General features: G+C 42.3%; 1 protein-coding gene across 2 annotated transcripts; it reads left to right on the top strand.

The window, feature by feature from the left end:
* The first annotated feature begins 11,588 nt into the window (after positions 1-11,588).
* On the top strand, positions 11,589-14,764 carry LOC108136392. 2 transcript variants are annotated; one of them, XM_041710558.1, is made up of 4 exons: positions 11,589-11,741; positions 11,845-12,331; positions 13,216-13,353; positions 13,628-14,764. In XM_041710558.1, exons 2-4 carry the CDS (start codon positions 11,918-11,920, stop codon positions 14,192-14,194), a joined length of 1,119 nt encoding a protein of 372 aa, XP_041566492.1. In that variant the 5' UTR covers positions 11,589-11,741; positions 11,845-11,917; the 3' UTR covers positions 14,195-14,764. The 2 variants fall into 2 exon arrangements, with proteins under 2 accessions (XP_041566492.1, XP_017112992.1); XM_017257503.2 differs by having other exon boundaries at positions 11,841-12,331.
* The last annotated feature ends 2,119 nt before the right edge of the window (positions 14,765-16,883 follow it).

Here is a 16,883-nt window from a genome sequence, read left to right as displayed (position 1 = left end):
GCCATGGCTGCCAAACGCTCCACCTCCACCTCAACCACTGTAACTCCAAATCAACACCTTATAGCTTTTGTGGCGTCATCTACGCATGACGCACATCTCATCTGGGGCCAAGTTCATTGCGTAGGTCGTTCGCACAGACTTTAATTGGGTTATTAGGAAACGATGAGTGCGCCGAGTGTGTTTATTTTTGGCACAACGCCTCGCGTTTGCCATGGTTATAATTGGCCATGGTCTGCTACCCCCCAGTCCCATATAATAATATACAATATAGACCGACCCCATATTCCCTTTGGTCCGGAAGCCCCAGATACCCCAGATACCCCAGATACCCCAGGTACCCCTGGTATTCCTGGTACCCATCTGCGTCTGGCTGCAGTTTTAATTAGCCGTTTATTGATTGACGCCAATGGAAACATCTGAATCTGTCCCATGGTCGAGGGGTCTCTGAATCATCGCCGCGAAGATAAGACAGCCCGTTGACTAATTGATTGATTGCTAAATGACCAGGTCTAGGGCAGGTGAACCTTTTTTTTCCCTTTACCCCTGTTTTTTTTTTTTGCGTGGGCTATTCTAAAACCACTGGGCACAAAAAAAAAAAGAGTCTAAAAAGGTGGAAACCCTTGGCAATTATGCGCGGACACTCGACTCGTTTTGCCAGCAACGTCGGCGGCAGCAGTTCAAAAACCTCGAAATAAAATGCAACTAAACCCTGAAAGCCTTCTCCTCCTGCCCCGCGCATTGGCTGTATCAAATTTTGTTTAATTGTCGGCTGGGTTTCAGTACTCACTGCTCAGTGCTCAGTGTTCAGTGTTCAGTGTGCTCAATGCTCAGAGTTCGGTGTTCAGTATGCAGTCGTCTTCCCAGACATGGATTCTTCAACATTGTAAGCGCTTTTGCTGCGTTGGCATCTTGTCAACCTCAACTTGAAACACCCCCCCAACCCACCCACCCCCCTCTCATCTCTCTTCCTTTTCAGATACTCGTACTTCTGTGGCAGTGGCAGATGCTTCTCCATTCCTTCGGATGACTGCTCTGTTGTGATCCCGTTTCTGATGCTCCATTTGCTGGGCGAGTTCGAGTTGTTTGCGCTGTAAATCGATACATTTGCACTTGGCTACTTACAAATGTCTGTCTGTCTGTCTCTATGTCCCTCTGTCTGTCTGTCTGTCTGTATGGACGGGCGGCAGCATGGACAACAACGACGACGTGATTTCAGTGCGGCTTTGATGGTGGTCATTGCATGCCACCAAAGCCACAACAAGTTGATCAGGCCCCAGGAGTGGGGGCTAACTGGAGCTGTAGCTGGAGCTGGAGCTTCAGCTGGAGCTGGGGTATCCTCTATCTAGGGTTGGGTCGAAGCACTCGCAGCCCTGATCGAGTTGCAGTCGAAGTGGCAGTTGCAGTGGCTGTGGCCCACCTCATTAGCCTTATTACATGTGCCACATCAAATTAACAACAAGAAGCTGCTCCAAGATGTTGCTGCTGTGCCACTGGCAGTATTGCACTTGCAGTTGCTGTTGCATTTGCAATTGCAGTTGTTGTGGCACAAAAAAATGGCAAAAACGAGTAGAAACGATGTCTTAGACGATGTGATACTTTCCGACTTGCAGATACTTGTTACTCATCTAAAAGTTTTTTTTTTGAAAAGCTGTACTAAGTTGCTTAATATACTTAACTTAACTATATTTTATGTTGAGTAAAATGCATTATATCTATTTGTTTTTTTAGATAAAACTATTGCTTATCTTGCGAGCTTTCAATAATTTGTACCAGTTATAATCAATCATATTAATAAAATTAAATAGTTTCACTAAATAAAATATTACGTTTAATATGATTAAATTAAATTTTATTAAAAAACAATCCAACCATACCTATCCTGAAAACAACTTATTCATTTGAACAAAGCTTTTAAACAGTCGTATTTATTTACATAAAATCATAGTCTATCATCTAACGAGCTTATCATTTTTTCACCTGTCAACATAAGTCCAAAAACTAATTACACTTTTTTAAAGGTATTTATTTAACAAAACGGAATTAATGGTTATTTAATAATTTCTAATACCAATATCCTAAATTACAATGACGATTAACGCTTATAAAAATGTGATAAGGTTTGATTGAATCTAATCTAATTTCAATTTTCTGATATGTGCCTAAACTTGATAAGCTTTCTAGGTTTTTATGGCTATTATTAGCAAGACGACTGTAAAGATTTTTGGCAAGTGGGAAAACCTGACTCATCTGCAAGTATTTGTTTGCGGAAACTATTTCCGAAAAGACTGAAATGAATAATGGGCTTGAATCAAAGATATAATTAGTGTGTTTATAGATTGATAGTATTTATGGGCAGGCCATATACCCTTGATTGGAAACACATACAGGGTAGAAATGGATAAAATCCGTCGAGAACAACAACACAGCCACTGTGGGAGCCTGAAAGTATCCAGCTTGTGATGGAATGAGGGGGAAATGATGCGAGTTTTCCATCGGTTTTCCCCGGTTTCCCCCGGTTTCCCTCCCAAGAGAAAAGCCCAACAGTCTCAGCCTCAGTCTGAGTCTCAGCTTGAAGACCCTGCCCCCGGTGGTCCCGCTCCGATTTCTGGGTCATATTTTGCCCAACTTCCAGTGACATTTGAAGCTGCCGCCGACGCCGTGCAAAAAAATAAAAAAAAAGGGGGGAAAAAAACAACCAAACAAAGGCGGGCAAAAAGCAACCAAAAATAAATAAATAAGAAATGCAGGCAAGGCACGACATGGTCAGGTTGTTTTAAGACCCGACTCCGCCGCGTTTTTTTTTTCTTCTTTTTTTTTATGAGCCAAAGTTGCTGTTGCCGTTCGTATGTAAATCAAGTGGATGCGTTTTGGAGCGGCCAAAGGGAAGAGGGGAGGCGGGGGAGGTTGGAGGGGGAGCTACGTGTACGTGTGGAATCTTGAATTGCAATTTCAATAACGAGACACGGAACACTTTCAAGAAAACGCCGCAATCCCCAAGGCAGCCGTCGAGGCAACACCCAAAAGACACGGTCAATGGAACTACGGCGAAGATTAGATACACTAGCTGTGCTGTGATAAAGATATATAGTATATATGTGCCTCAGAGAGCTACGAATAATAAACGAGAGTGCAGTCTCTTATCGTGTGCAAAACAAAATATGCATAGAAGGGGGAACCCCTTTCTTTTAGACCCACAAAAGTGTTTTTTGTTATGGCTGTCTTTGACTTTGTCTATACTTTTCAAAGGTCAGTATCGTATATGAAGTCTTTACAATGCAGTCAGTTTGCCAATGCAGATAGTGATAGAAAAAAGAGAATAACTAATCTCGACTTTTACCCGCAAAAAAAAAAATCAAATATAGCGCTGTTAAGCTTTTTGATTACTGAAGTAATTGGAAATCCATTCTGCGAAAGGCTGCACAAGTTGTTGCCAAAAAAGTTTATACGTGAATAACTTTGCCAAAAAACAAAGTGAATATTTAGTTTTAATAAGTGTGTCTTCAAATTAAACTAGAGGCAGTATTTAAGTATAAGTGTTAACTGAATACTGCATAGTATAACCCCTATACTTTCTAGTTTTATATCGATATGGAGTCTAAGGTCTTATTTTTAAACTAAATTAGCTTGGTTGTGATACTTTCGTTGCATTGATTGAAAAACTCTTCATACCCAATAGCTTAAAATTCATTAAACAACAGTTTAATTTTCTTTTTGTGTGTAGGTTTAAGCCCTTTTAGGGTATCCCCTGGCGGTAAGCCTTGATGCAGCCGAAATGAGCCATCAAAATTGAGTTAAAGAATTCAAAAAAGGAAATCGCTCTGGAAATGGTAGCCGGTACAGAAGCCGAAGTCGAAGTCGAAGTCGAGACAAATCTTGGGGCACAGCGCAGGCGATTGGAATGCCGTTCCGGTTAGCCGGCCATCGAGAAAAACGACCAAAGACCAGCCAAAAAAAAAAAAAAAGCAAGAGCCAGGCGAAAACAAAAACATTAATTGCTCATCAATTGATGGGAAAGGCAATCCACAAACGAGTCCAAACAAAGCGCTCGAACTGACCCACACAAACACTTGTTGTTTGCTCTGCTCTCTGTGTCCATTCCACTGCCCTTTGCTGGAAATTAGCGAATAAGCCAATGAGCTGGCCATTTCGAGGGGGTTTCGTGGGGGCAAGGCCGTTGCGCCTATGCAAATTGCGAATTTATTTTTGGCAGCCGCATCACCACACACACTTTGGGCTTTTTGCGCTGTGTTTGGCGACCCAAACTCGAAACGGAAGTGTTTTCGCGATGTGTAAGAGTGCCAAACTGGAAGTTTGGAGGAACTTGGAGCACGAAGCTGGAACCTGGGAGATGAGAGCTCCAAAGATCGCAGATCGAGTGAAGTTTGCCGGCTGGAGTGACCGAACCACTAATTAAACGAGTGGAGCAGGGAATCCAACCGCCGGCGGGGAAATTCACACGCGATGAGTGGGCCACAGTCGAATGCCAGAATCATCTGAATCTGAGCGAGAAATTATGAAGATAACTGAAACCATACTAGCTAATGTTTCCTGAACTTCATTCTTTCTTGATTAATATTATTATCAGGTGCCAAAAGCTGGCCTTCTAACTAGAAGTCACTTCTTACAAATGAGGGTTATACAAAATACTTTTTAATTTAGAAAGCAATTTTAAAGTAATACAAAATGTAAAGAAAAAAACTTGAATATAAAAAAAATCATAAAATTAGAACTAAGGTATGACCTTTTGATCTTAAAATAAAATTGTAGAAATAAAGAGCTAAACAAACAAGTTAGCAACCATGTTTAAAACATTTTAAGGCGGTTTGGACTATTACAAATTATTGACAAGTATGCAAAATTATAATACAGACTAAATTTAGTAAAGCGACTATTTAGACTTGCCCCTTAAGCTACCATTTCGCAAAATCAATATAAGCAACTTGTTACTTGTCTATATTACTATATAACCCACAAATTAAAATAAACAATTTATGTATTCGCATTAGGATCAAACACCAGTGACTTTACGTATGAAAGTGGTATTCGGAATGATGGATGAGTCCGCCCTGAATATCTTAATATGGCAATTGTAACATTTAACACTTAACATTTAATACTTTTAAGCGAGCAAATTTGTTCAAAGCTGACAACTGATAATTAATTTGTATTCTGTACAAGTTTTTTTTGTCTGCGAAGTCAAAGGAAGTTAACCCCAGCCATGGCTAGCGATTTGGTTTGGTGGAGACCGTTGAATCATCGCGTCTTGGATCTGAGATTAATGGCTGGCTGCCCCAAGTCCGAATGACTAACCCATGTTGATGCCGCCCACCCACAATTGGGGCGTTCAATCAAATAATCAGCCATATCCACTGCCAAAAAAAAAAAAAAATATATATATAAATCAAAAAAGGAAGCAAACTTATATATACTCTTCAGCCCCATATGTAAACAATAAAATATTCTATAAAATAATAAAAACTATGAAGCATTGTCAATTTTTAATTGAATTTTGCGATCGTATATGAATATGATATCTTTGTCCGATTTTAAAAGTTTATTGGTATACATTTTCAAACAACATAGGTTTAATTGTTTTTTCCAGCTTTTCATTTAGAAAGGCTTTGAAACTCAGATTGATATCAACTCTTACCAATCAAGAACTAATAGTTTATATATAGTCGAAAATTATAATACCCACTGTAGGGGCATAAAAATAACCACCCATGTTTCCGTTGTCAATTTGCCAAGCGCAATTCACTGTGTCTGTCTGCATGTGTGTGTGTGTGTGTGTGTGTGTGTGTCAATAGTCGACCGCTCGAGCGGTGGAGGAGACAGGAGAGGGGGAGCGGGAACGGGAGCGGGAGCAGCGCTGGAAGCAGCGTTCCCAGCGGCGCACGCGACACTTGTTGACACATTGGAGCGACGGCAGCGCTGCCCACATTCGCATTATTGTTGTTCTTGTTGGCACGCGATAAAGTTGGCGCTCGCATTCGCGCACTCGAGTTCGCAGCTCGGCTCGCGCTCCATCAATTAGTCATAGAGCGGAATGGGAATGGGAATGGGAATGGGAATGGTAATCGGAATGGGTATGGGTCATGTGGGGCTCTGAATCTATCTGAAGCTCTATGCTAATTACAGATCGACCAGCGACAAGTGATAAGCGGCGACTTCAATTATGTGTAGCCACGCATTAATATTAATAACGGCGATAATAATTTGGCAAAAAGCGAACGCATTAACCGTGCGATTTGTTGGCATCAAGGTATCAGAGTATCAGACTATCATAATACTCTGAGTACCAGTGTATCACAGTATCTGAGTATCAGAGTGTCGCTCGTGAATAATTATCGATTGTTTGCCTTGGGTGTACTGATACTGATAATAAACGGCAATTACAGCGAAATTCGCAATTGGCCGAGGGTCTTTTGTATGGGGGGCTCGCCAACGTCACAGAACATGACACCTACGTCAGCATATTAGGTGTTAGGAGCCCCAAATGCCAATTGCTAAATTTAGCGCCAGCTGCTAAGCCGGACTGAGCCGCTTGGGTTAATTGGCTGCGCTGGGAGCGAGGGGGATAAATGGTGAAAATAATCATTCATGGCCTGAGTCGAAGGTCCTAGTTACCAGCAACCTTGCAAAGGCATTCCCTAACATTTAATTATGTGTTTGGTTTCTTTAGTTATTTATAGTTTGCTTATCTATGGTTAAATCTAAGAGCTGGCAAGAAAAATGTAGATGTAGCAAGCTGCCCAACACAACTGTTAGAGTTTCAACTTAATTTGATTAAGGTTTAAATTTATCTTTATATGATAATAGGCTTAGTAATTCTAAATTCTAAAATTGAAGCTTGATAACTTTCAAGTTTATTCGTCATTTTATTATTAGATTTTATAAATAATTTAAGCTCTGTCAAAAAATGTAAACATATTTTGAAACCTGCTATTAATAATAATATTAATTTCTTTGTTTTGTTTCTCTAAATCAGAAAATCGGTTTTGTTTGCAAATATAACGTTTGATTATTACAAGGCTTTCATTTTGTATATTTCTTAAAGAAATTAAGATATTTCTAAAAATGTAAGGCAATTATATTTAGTACTGCTATTTTTATCACTGATATGATACATAGTTTTGAACCCCCAGAAGTCTCAAGAATTTGGCATCTCAAGCAGTTTGATGATTACTTGCCTTAGCTAACCATATCTTTATACACAACTACAAGATACAAGAACCCCACTAATATTTTATTGATTGATCTAGTAAGCCAATTGTGGTCGGTACTATACTATAGAGCGAGCTCCAGCCGAAGAACTGCTGGTGAGTCAGCCCATTCATGGATATCCATCGATGGTGGTGGATATATGGGCATATGGGTATCTGGGTGTCTGCTTCTTTTTGGGTATCTGGGGTGGCGGGGCGCCAGTCTTGATTATTCATTCATGGAACGGCATTAGTCAACACCCACCGAAGACAATTGGCTGCGACTGCGAGGTGAATTCCCTGGCCGACGACGCCTCAAAGTTCAACCTCTGACGACGCGTGGCGATAAGAGTTCAGTGGAAAAGTTCGATCAATTACTGTTAACCGAGTAGTGAATCAAAACTTTTAGTAACCGCCCGCCCGCACGCCTTCAATGTAATAAGCCTTCCAATTGGGCCACAGTGGGCGAAAAAGGCCACAAAAGGGCCACCAACCCACCAATCGGTGGGTTTGCCAGCTCCTGTCCGATGTCATCCCACTGTGACTGTTAAAAGTTTTCCACGCGACCTTATCGCTATCGGTTCCAAGCCAAAGTAAAAAAAAACGCGTCATTCATGGACTCAAGACCCTCGGTAAATATGTTTGGCACAAATTTTGGGGAAGGCGTCAGCAAGTCATGCACTGATTTTCACGCGTGCAACCGATCACAACACGAGGGATGAGTGTTGTTTGGGTGCGAAGATCACTCCGGTTCGGGGATCGTGATATCACGCAACAGATATCTGGGAATTGGCCAGGTGCCGGTTTGAGGAGACTCCCAGAGGATCCGACGATCGTAAATCTTGTCGAGATACTGGAGCACCGGCCAAGAAACTGGACTATAAAGCTATCGCATGGGCCATGGACGAGTCCATTCGCAGTTCGATGTCCAGCTAAAAAGACAAAGTGCGTCAGTTGGCATTGCTTTGGGCAAATGATCTAATTTCCGATCAAATGGAAAGTTTCCGAGTGAAATGCGTGCCAGAGAATCAGAACGTGACTGACCTTGGTCGAGTGTTGAAAGTTGAATGGATTGAAAGCAAAGTTTTTAATATCTACCCCTAGTGTCACCCAATGTTTATAGATTTTACGTGATAAATTTTGTTTTTGACTAAATGATTAAGTGTGATGTAGGAGTTAAGAAAAAAGAAGAATAATATCTGAGTTTATCAATTTATATGTAATAGAATTTTATACAGATAAAATATATTTTCTTAGTTTGGACTCACTTAAACATAAGTAAGTAGGGGTAAGTAAGAAGGTTGTTATTTGTGATATACCAAATTAATTTCAAATTAATTTTAAATCTATCAACTAATAAAATGTACCCATTAGTTTGTCCCAAGGCTTTTCCGATTCTCCAATAGCAAGCGTGTTTTCAAACACCCATTCTGAACTGCTTTTTGTTCAAGTCAACCTGTTTTGAGCGCTTAGACCGTTATCACCACTTCCATCGCATGTGGATCTACTAATGGGGACTGCGGAGGAGGAGGCATCCATGTGGATGGACATGTGGAAGATCGACCCAGAGATCTCTCCATTGTCGCGTCCAAGATTTCCCATGGCCTCTCGGCCACAGCCGAAAAAATTCCCCGTGCTTAAAAACATTATTTTTAAACCCGGTCCTCATTCAATGCAATTAATTTCGCATTGCCACGCCCATCACAATCACTGACCAGAGGCATGTAGGGGGAGTTGTGTTGTGTTGGATTGTGTTGTGTTGTGACGCAAACAAAAACCTCAATGGCAGACAACGACGAAGTGAAGGTGTACATAATGAGACACATGTACGCACACCACTTTGCTTCCAAGAAAAATCCCCTGGCAAAGAGTTGTGTGGGAGCCACTGGCGGAGGGTGGTGGTGGCCCAATCCCAATCCCATTCCCAAACAACACCTAACGGACCTCCAACGGCACATACGTAATTGATGAAAAGTAAATACGATGTGCAAATATAAAAATAAATAACTCAGTTACGGGGGGGGGAGCTTTGCCGCACTCTGCCGCTCTGCCGCTCTGCCGCTCGACCGCTCTGTCCGCTGCTCGGGCAATCATCGAATCGAATCAAATCAAATCCAATAATAATTATAAGCGTGGCGCGCACTTCTGACTCCCATTTCGATTCCTATTCCGATTCCGATTGCGATTCTTTCGCACGACGGCACTTCGTTGACTTCATTGACGTCCACGCCGGCGTCGACTGCGACTGCGACGGCGTCGACGACAGCGCTGCTCCGACTGGGAGATAGCAGGAGCAGAAGCGGCACTAAAAGCAGAGGAGCTCCATGGCTCCATGGCTCCGTTGCTTCAGCGGCGACTGAGGCAGCGACGGCGACTGCGACTGGGACTGCCCCACAGGCGGCCGGCGATTTTCGTATAAATATAAAATTATGCGACGGCCCGAGACCATGAATCAGTTTCGCTTAGACACACGCCAATGCTAATTGTCCCGGCACACACCACCCGCGACACACACCAGTGCAACACACACTTTACAACTAAGTTGAACTAACGCAGTGAATGCGAGACAGTCGAAGCCTGATCTCTGCAGTGAACATTAACACATCAACGTACTTCAGTATTAATCCAGACCCCACACAGTATTCCCCGATGGACGGTGCCAAAATAGAACGTGATCCAGCCCCGAAAATGCAACATCACAGTAAGTAGGGGGTGCAAAGTCTGCCACTTTTGTTTTGTTTGTTTGTTTTTGTGGGCCAAACAATTAGATCACCGCTTTCCCAGAGCCCCGAAAAAAGCAAAAAAAAAAAAAAAAAAACAGATAACTTTCCCTGTCTTTCGCCACTGGCTATATAAAAAGATGATTTGCTAGCTGGTCTGGCTACCCCATTACGGAATAACTTCGATCGGTTCCCATGATTAATGCTGCGTGTGTGTGTGTTGTGTGTGCGTCAGAGTACCAGTGTACTAGGGTACTAGGGTACTAGTGTCTCTTCTGTGTCTTGGGTGAATCCCCCTTTCCGGACGGCAAGTGATCGAACTGTTAATAATCGACGCTTCGACGCTAATGCCAAATACTATTGGCTAGTAAAGTGGAATGAAGTGGGAGGGGGTGCGATTGCCGCCAAAAGAAGTTCAATTAAAGTTCTGATAGTAGAGAGGAAAAATTAGAGCCAAAAATAGCGATTAAAGTTCGATTAATTGCAAATCAATTTGAGTTCCAACACTTCAAATTATTCCTGCCACACATATTTATGGCTCTGATAACTCCCATCCGCATTTGTTTCACCATCACGCTGAAAATCCCTCACATGACCAGGCCAATCGCTCGCGTGCAATCCTCTCCAGCTGCGATCTAATCTGGCCATCAGCGATCAGCGATCAGCTCACATGAGTTCAAGTTTGAGTTCGAGTTCGAGTTCCTGCCTCCACTTTCGCTGGCCCAAAAAAAAAAAAAAAAAAAAAATTAGGGATCGTAAAGCAGTCACTACTATCACATGGGTATTAATCATCATGAAGTCCAGAATGAGAACCAGAACCAGAACTTTCCAATATCTCGATTACCGTCCAATTAGTGATTATGGCCTTGGCCAGCTGATCGTCCGTCGAACAACAACGACAACAACAACGTCAACAACAACAACTAGGCTGGGCAGCACGTGCCTTATCGAAGTCGGCAGAGCAGTCGGCTGAACAGCGGGCAGAGCAGCTGGCAGCTGGCAGTTGGCACTGTGCAGTCGACGAAGCGTTATCAAGTCGCTGACCTACGGCAACAACGACTTCGGCGATTGGTCGAGAGCGTTCAGCCGCTCAGCTGAATGGCTAAATAACTGAGTGGGAATTTGGATTATTCAAAGAGTTGGCTACTGACTGCGGACTACGTCAGCACATTGTGCCGCAGACTCCGCCGACGTCTGGCACTCGTCTGGTCGTCTGGTGGCGCAAAAAAAAAAACCCAAATGCCTATGAGTAATATTTCTGGTGAAATTCACCCAAAAGTGGCTGAATGCGAGAGAGAGAGAGAGTGAGAGTGAGAGTGTGAGATAGAGAGAGAGAGAGAGAGAGAGAGAGATGAAAGCGATTGTGAGTTCGATGTCGATTTCGATTTCGAGAGCATGACAAATGCTCAAAATAATTTCAAAAACAAAATTGCTCAGGCTGCTGTAATTGCACTCATACTCATACTCATACTCACACTAACACTCACAATTACTCTCTCGCTCGATCGATTGGCATTCCGTGATTGAGACACTGAGACACTGAGACACACCAAAGAATGAGTCGAAATGATCGGAGTGACGACGACGACGGAGTGCGTGAGCGACGGACGGCTTAAAATTTTCGAACGCCGCTGCAGCGGCAGTCACTTAGCCAGCAGCCGTCGAGCAGGAGAGACCGCGCAGTTAGCCAGCCAGCTAGCCAAGTTAGCCAAGTTAGCCAAGTTAGTTAGTTAGTTAGTTAGTTAGTTAGTTAGTTAGTGAGTGAGTGTGCGTGCCTGTTAGCCACCTACCGGATCAATGCCAGCCTTCACCTTAAACGGTACGCCCGGGATTACCATCATGGTCATCATGGTCATCATGGTCATCATTGCCTCCTCCTTCCTGACTAATGCATTTTCCTCTCTGCCTTTCCTTGCAGTCAGCACAGAGAGCCCAAGCAGCAGTAGCAGTAGCAGTCAACGCACGCAGTGGAGCTGCCACAGCCTTCGGCTGCTGATGGCCATCATGATCCTGGCCGTTGTGCTGCCACACACACAGGCCCGCCATCTGGCTCTGGACTATGCCTACGATGAGTCCTCATCATCATCGTCCTCGGCGGGCGATGTCCTGCCCGTGTTCAACTTCGATCCCTATCACGGCCTGTCCGAGAGCTTCGGCGAGGGCAGCTACGACAGCGATCTCAGTCTGAGCGAGAGCAGCTACGAGGAGATCGCCCAGGCCACCATGCGGGCAGCCAGGAAGGAGTTGCGCCGCCAGCGGACGCGGCACGCCCGCAGCCACAATCTCCGCCTCTTCGCCGGCAGCAGGCCGGAGATCCCGGAGTGGGAGAACCCCTGCGGGGGCACCTACACGCCGGACGAGAGCCTCAGCGACAGCAGTGCCAGCCAGGGACGCGTGATCAAGCGCAAGGTAATTACAGCTATTAAATTAAACAAAAATATCAACCAAAGCTAGTCACAAATTGAGAGGGAAATGCATAAATACTTAAATATTTTATGGATAATTATAAAAAAAAAAAACAAATAGTAGTCAAGCAAAAGTAATGAATAGTGCTTATAGACTTAGAAAATTAAACTTAGAAATTGCAATTATTAAGGGGTTAACTTGTCTCATAATGATAAAAAATGTATCAACTCACAAACAATTTTTTGATTGACAGGCTTTAAAAAATAAAAAAAAATTAATAGTAATCAAATGGGAATGGGAATTCAAGCAGAAGAATTAAAATCGCATTTCTAGTGGGATTTTCTTTTTAAAAAATTTTAACAAAATGTAAAAACTCCATTTGAATAGACATGTTTTACATTACAAATAATTAATTAATTACTATTAATTACAATTGTTTTTAATTACAATTATAACTGCTAGGGTTTCCTCTTTGTAAAAATGATAAAAAAAATGTATAAATGCAAGACAAAACTCCATTTGCTTTTAAAGCGATGACAATCCAATTAAGATATAACAAAAATGCGATGGTGGATGGTTTTATAGCTATTCAACAAGTATAATCGAAGAGAAAGAACAAAAAGATGCATTACTCATCGTGAAATGAATTGAGTTATAGAATTTTAACTTAAAGTTACATTTTTCTTGGGTTTTCTTTTTCTTAAAATGATTTTTACTATAAATGCCAGAGCATTTACATTTGTTAGGTCAAGATTAAATACAAGAAGTGGGTGAGCTTTATAGCCTTGATATGACTACTTAACCAGTTAAGTTAAGGAGAACGAATATTTTGTCACTCTGCGGAGATGCATTACTCATCGATGCCCCCTGCCCCTTACTCTTTGCAGCACCTCGAAAACCTGCGGAACATCACGATGAGCGAGTACCAAGACATTACCCACCGCGCCACGCTGGAGTATGGCAACCACCAGCACTTTCAGCGCGAGTACAAGTTCCTGCCGAACATGACGAAGCCCACGAGTGCGGTAAGTGTTGGATCTTGACTGATGAGCTGCGAACTGAGTCTGAGTTTGCAACTGAGGCTGCGTCTGCGACTGATTCTGATTCTGAGACAGAAGCGGACCTGCTCCGCCCTGGGCGGCACAGACCAGTTTCGCCATGTCCGGGCCCGCCTCATTTGCATGCCCTTCCCAGAGCACCAGAGCATCAGAGCTTCAGAGCATCTGAAACTGAAACAAAAACCCAAGCCAAGCCAAGCCAAGCCAAGCAAACAAACTAAGTAGCCTCCTTTCTTTACAGGTGAAGCTCAAGACCTGGTACCGCCACATGCAGACCTTCGTGGGCAGCTTCTCGTATCTGGGACGGGCGCAGTACAAGTTCCGCAAGGACCAGCAGAAGAGTCTCAACGAGGCCGTGACCAAGGAGCTGCACGACCTGCTGGTCAGCGCCCGCTACATGCTCTGCGAGATCGAGTCGACCATCAATGCCTCCTATCCGAACAGCAATGGGGCCAAGCTGAGCCGCGTGAGTCGCCAGGCGATGGAGGAGCGGCTAAACTTCCACACGCCGGCCAACGGTTCGGCGGAGGCGGACCAGCGGGACCTGAAGGTCAGCAAGGAGCTGTACTTCCAGTATCTGGACAATGTGTGGAAGACCCTGCACCGGGCGCTCCGGCGGCCCAAGCGGAACAGCGGTGAGCGGCGCCATTTGGCGATGGCGGCGGGAGCGGCAGGAGCGGGCCACGGAGGAGCGTCAGCGAGCGGCCTGCGGGCGGGTAGCTCAGAAATGCTCGACCTGGGCTCCAGCTCCAGCTCCAGCTCCGCCTCCAATGGGGCCGGTGTCAATTCGGGGTCCGCTGAATGCTGAGTGCTGAGCCAGCCAAACACATGAAGATCACGCCCTTCCAGTATTATCAGCTTCCGAGCTCCACAGCTTTTCCAGCTTCTAAGCCAAATAGAGGACCACCCGGACTAATTGAACGGGCGAGAACGAAGAATTTTTGTCGAATGCCATTTAGACACGTACTATAGTATTTATTTATTTATTGAGTATTTAGTATTGAGTATTAGAGCGCCTTCCATTCCAGTTGCCAAACTAAAACCATTTCCCATCTCGACTATTTATTTCCCATTTAGCATGTATGTATGCCCTATTTATTTTTTTGTCCACCCCCTCTATGTGTAGTAATTTATTTATTTATTTTTATCCATATTGTATTTATATAAACAAAATATTTATTTGTGAGCGGCGACGGAAGTGCGCCAAGAAAAAGCCAACAAAAAACCCAGACACAAACAAAAAAATGCTTAAATCTACTGTGATTTATTTTAAGTACTTTTTTTGAATAGTTCTTAGTGAATGTGAAGAAAAACGAACGATTGTGAATGAAAACGAAGCGAAGTATTGTACAGACATTCTTGTGCTTAGTTTGTAAGTATGTGCAAAATAAACAAAAGAAAAGACAAACAGAACTGGATATTAATTTTGTGGGCGTAACGGAGGGATTTTATAATATTGTGAAATATAAGTTGACAAAATCGGACATGTCGTCACTTGTTCATGTTGCCGGGGTATGCTTGTACATGCTTCCGATCGAAAGCAGCTTATCGGTGTAGTATTTTCATTATCTACTCATTTATTACTTAATGGGGCCCTCCAAAAATTGACTCTCTTTTAGATATTTCAAATAGGTGTATGTATACAGACGATATTTTTTCAAATTAACGACGCATTGCTGAAAATGTTGAATTGAATTTAAAATTGTGTATTAAATATTGATATAAAATATAAAATATAATATTAAATACAAAGCATAATAAATTATATGATTTTACATTAAAAATGTAAATTATTGTGGAAAATATTAGATTTAAAATAGTTCCCATTTGATTTAAATGCATTTTATTTAACTTAAATATGTTTAAAATAGTCAAATGAAAAATTCAAATTTTGTGTAATATTTAAAATACCTAAAAACCTAAATGAATGAAAATCGAGGGGAAAATATTTATATTGAATACAAAATATTTGGATATACAAAGTTTTTTTTTTTTAACAGTGTTCATTTTTATTTATAAAATATATCTATTCTATACTAACTGTGTTAGATAAAAAAAATTTATTGTGCAAGTTTTTATAAGCGGTTTTTAAAACTGTAGAACTGATCAAAAATATATATTCCTAATAAAAAGGGTATAAAAAGGTTACAATGTTCAGCAAGTAGATCGCACTTCCGATTATTATTAGGTTTTCCTTGATTGATTTTGGCTCGGTTAGAGGTATTATCATTGATACCTCTTCGCTGGCCAAAAGCCTTATTCCCAACGATTGTAGATTGATAGTCAAGCCATTTCACGAGAGCTCTCGACACTTCCGATCGGAAGCTGCCTATCGGGCATTTATATTGGCCATATCGGCGCCTTTATGGGCCAATTCGCTCGCAACTTGTGACACTCGGCGTCCGCTTGCCCGATTGAGTGCGTTTAACCCAAATGAACGCGATTTTCTTTGCTTTCGAATCGAGTGGTGCTACTTTAACTTGCCAAGAGGCGTAGGATTGGATTGGTTTCCGTTTGCACTCCACGGAGGAATCAGCACGTCCGCTGCCCGCATTCTTCGACGAGGGCGCGCACCTTATCGCGTTATTCATGCCGGCGGCATTCGATGAATGCAGTCCGCGGTCAGATTAATTAACAATTAACAATTATAGCCACATAGCCACATTGTCTGGTTGGCTAACTGGCTAACTGTGGCTGTCGTTGCCGTAGGTCGCACTGCAATCGCATGCCCCCGCTTATTAATTCAGTGCATTACTCATACGACGCGTGGCGACATACAGTCGCACGCCGCCTGGCGGCCACTAGGCGGAAGCTGTCTATTATAGTTTACCTTTTTACATGCAACGAGCTTTTGTCAGTCAGCATGTGTCGCTACATCACAGATGTCATGTATAAACACAAGTCCCCAAAAGTATGCAACAGTCGTTTAATCGTCAGTAAAAGTAAACTACATAAAACGTTTACTAATTTAAATACATATATGTATACTGCGCTTTATTACAACAACAAAAAGAAACTCAGGAAAATATAAAAAAAAACAAATAGCTAACTCACTTAAGGTTTTTTCTGCTTTTTGTAGATTTTTCAAGAAAAAAACATTTTTAAAGGGTCTTTTTGCAGTAACTTGGCCAATATAAAGCGCACAGACATAAAATATTCTTTTTCACAAAACAACCGATTTCTGACTTTTTTGTAAGGGGGTACATCATCATTTTTTGCAGAAATTTGAAAATCTGAACAAATTTTAGCTGTGAATGCCAATCGATTGGAAATTTTATTACGAATTCAACGATGTATGACATTCCACATTTTGACCATTATTTACCAGGGTTTTGACACAAAAACCAAGTTTTTGAAGTGCTTTTTCGGGATTTTTGGCGATTTTCAAACAAAATTATTTCCGAAGGGTCTTTTTGTTGTAACTTTGCCAAAATAAGACCCATAGTCAAAAGAGTTGCTATTTTGAACAGCTGGTAACCTATACCATCCATCCCTGA

Source organism: Drosophila elegans, unplaced genomic scaffold (genome assembly GCF_018152505.1).
Source record: "Drosophila elegans isolate 14027-0461.03 unplaced genomic scaffold, ASM1815250v1 contig_149, whole genome shotgun sequence".
NCBI classification, from domain to species: domain Eukaryota; kingdom Metazoa; phylum Arthropoda; class Insecta; order Diptera; family Drosophilidae; genus Drosophila; species Drosophila elegans.
Note: the sequence above shows the minus strand (reverse complement) of the source record. Positions and strands in the feature narration are given on the sequence as shown.

Excerpts from the sequence above, each read along its gene's own strand:
- LOC108136392 (XM_017257503.2), top strand. The coding sequence starts at position 11,720 with ATGCCAGCCTTCACCTTAAACG. Across the intron at positions 12,332-13,215 it reads GACGCGTGATCAAGCGCAAG|CACCTCGAAAACCTGCGGAA; the intron begins GTAATTACAGCT and ends TACTCTTTGCAG. Across the intron at positions 13,354-13,627 it reads TGACGAAGCCCACGAGTGCG|GTGAAGCTCAAGACCTGGTA; the intron begins GTAAGTGTTGGA and ends CTTTCTTTACAG.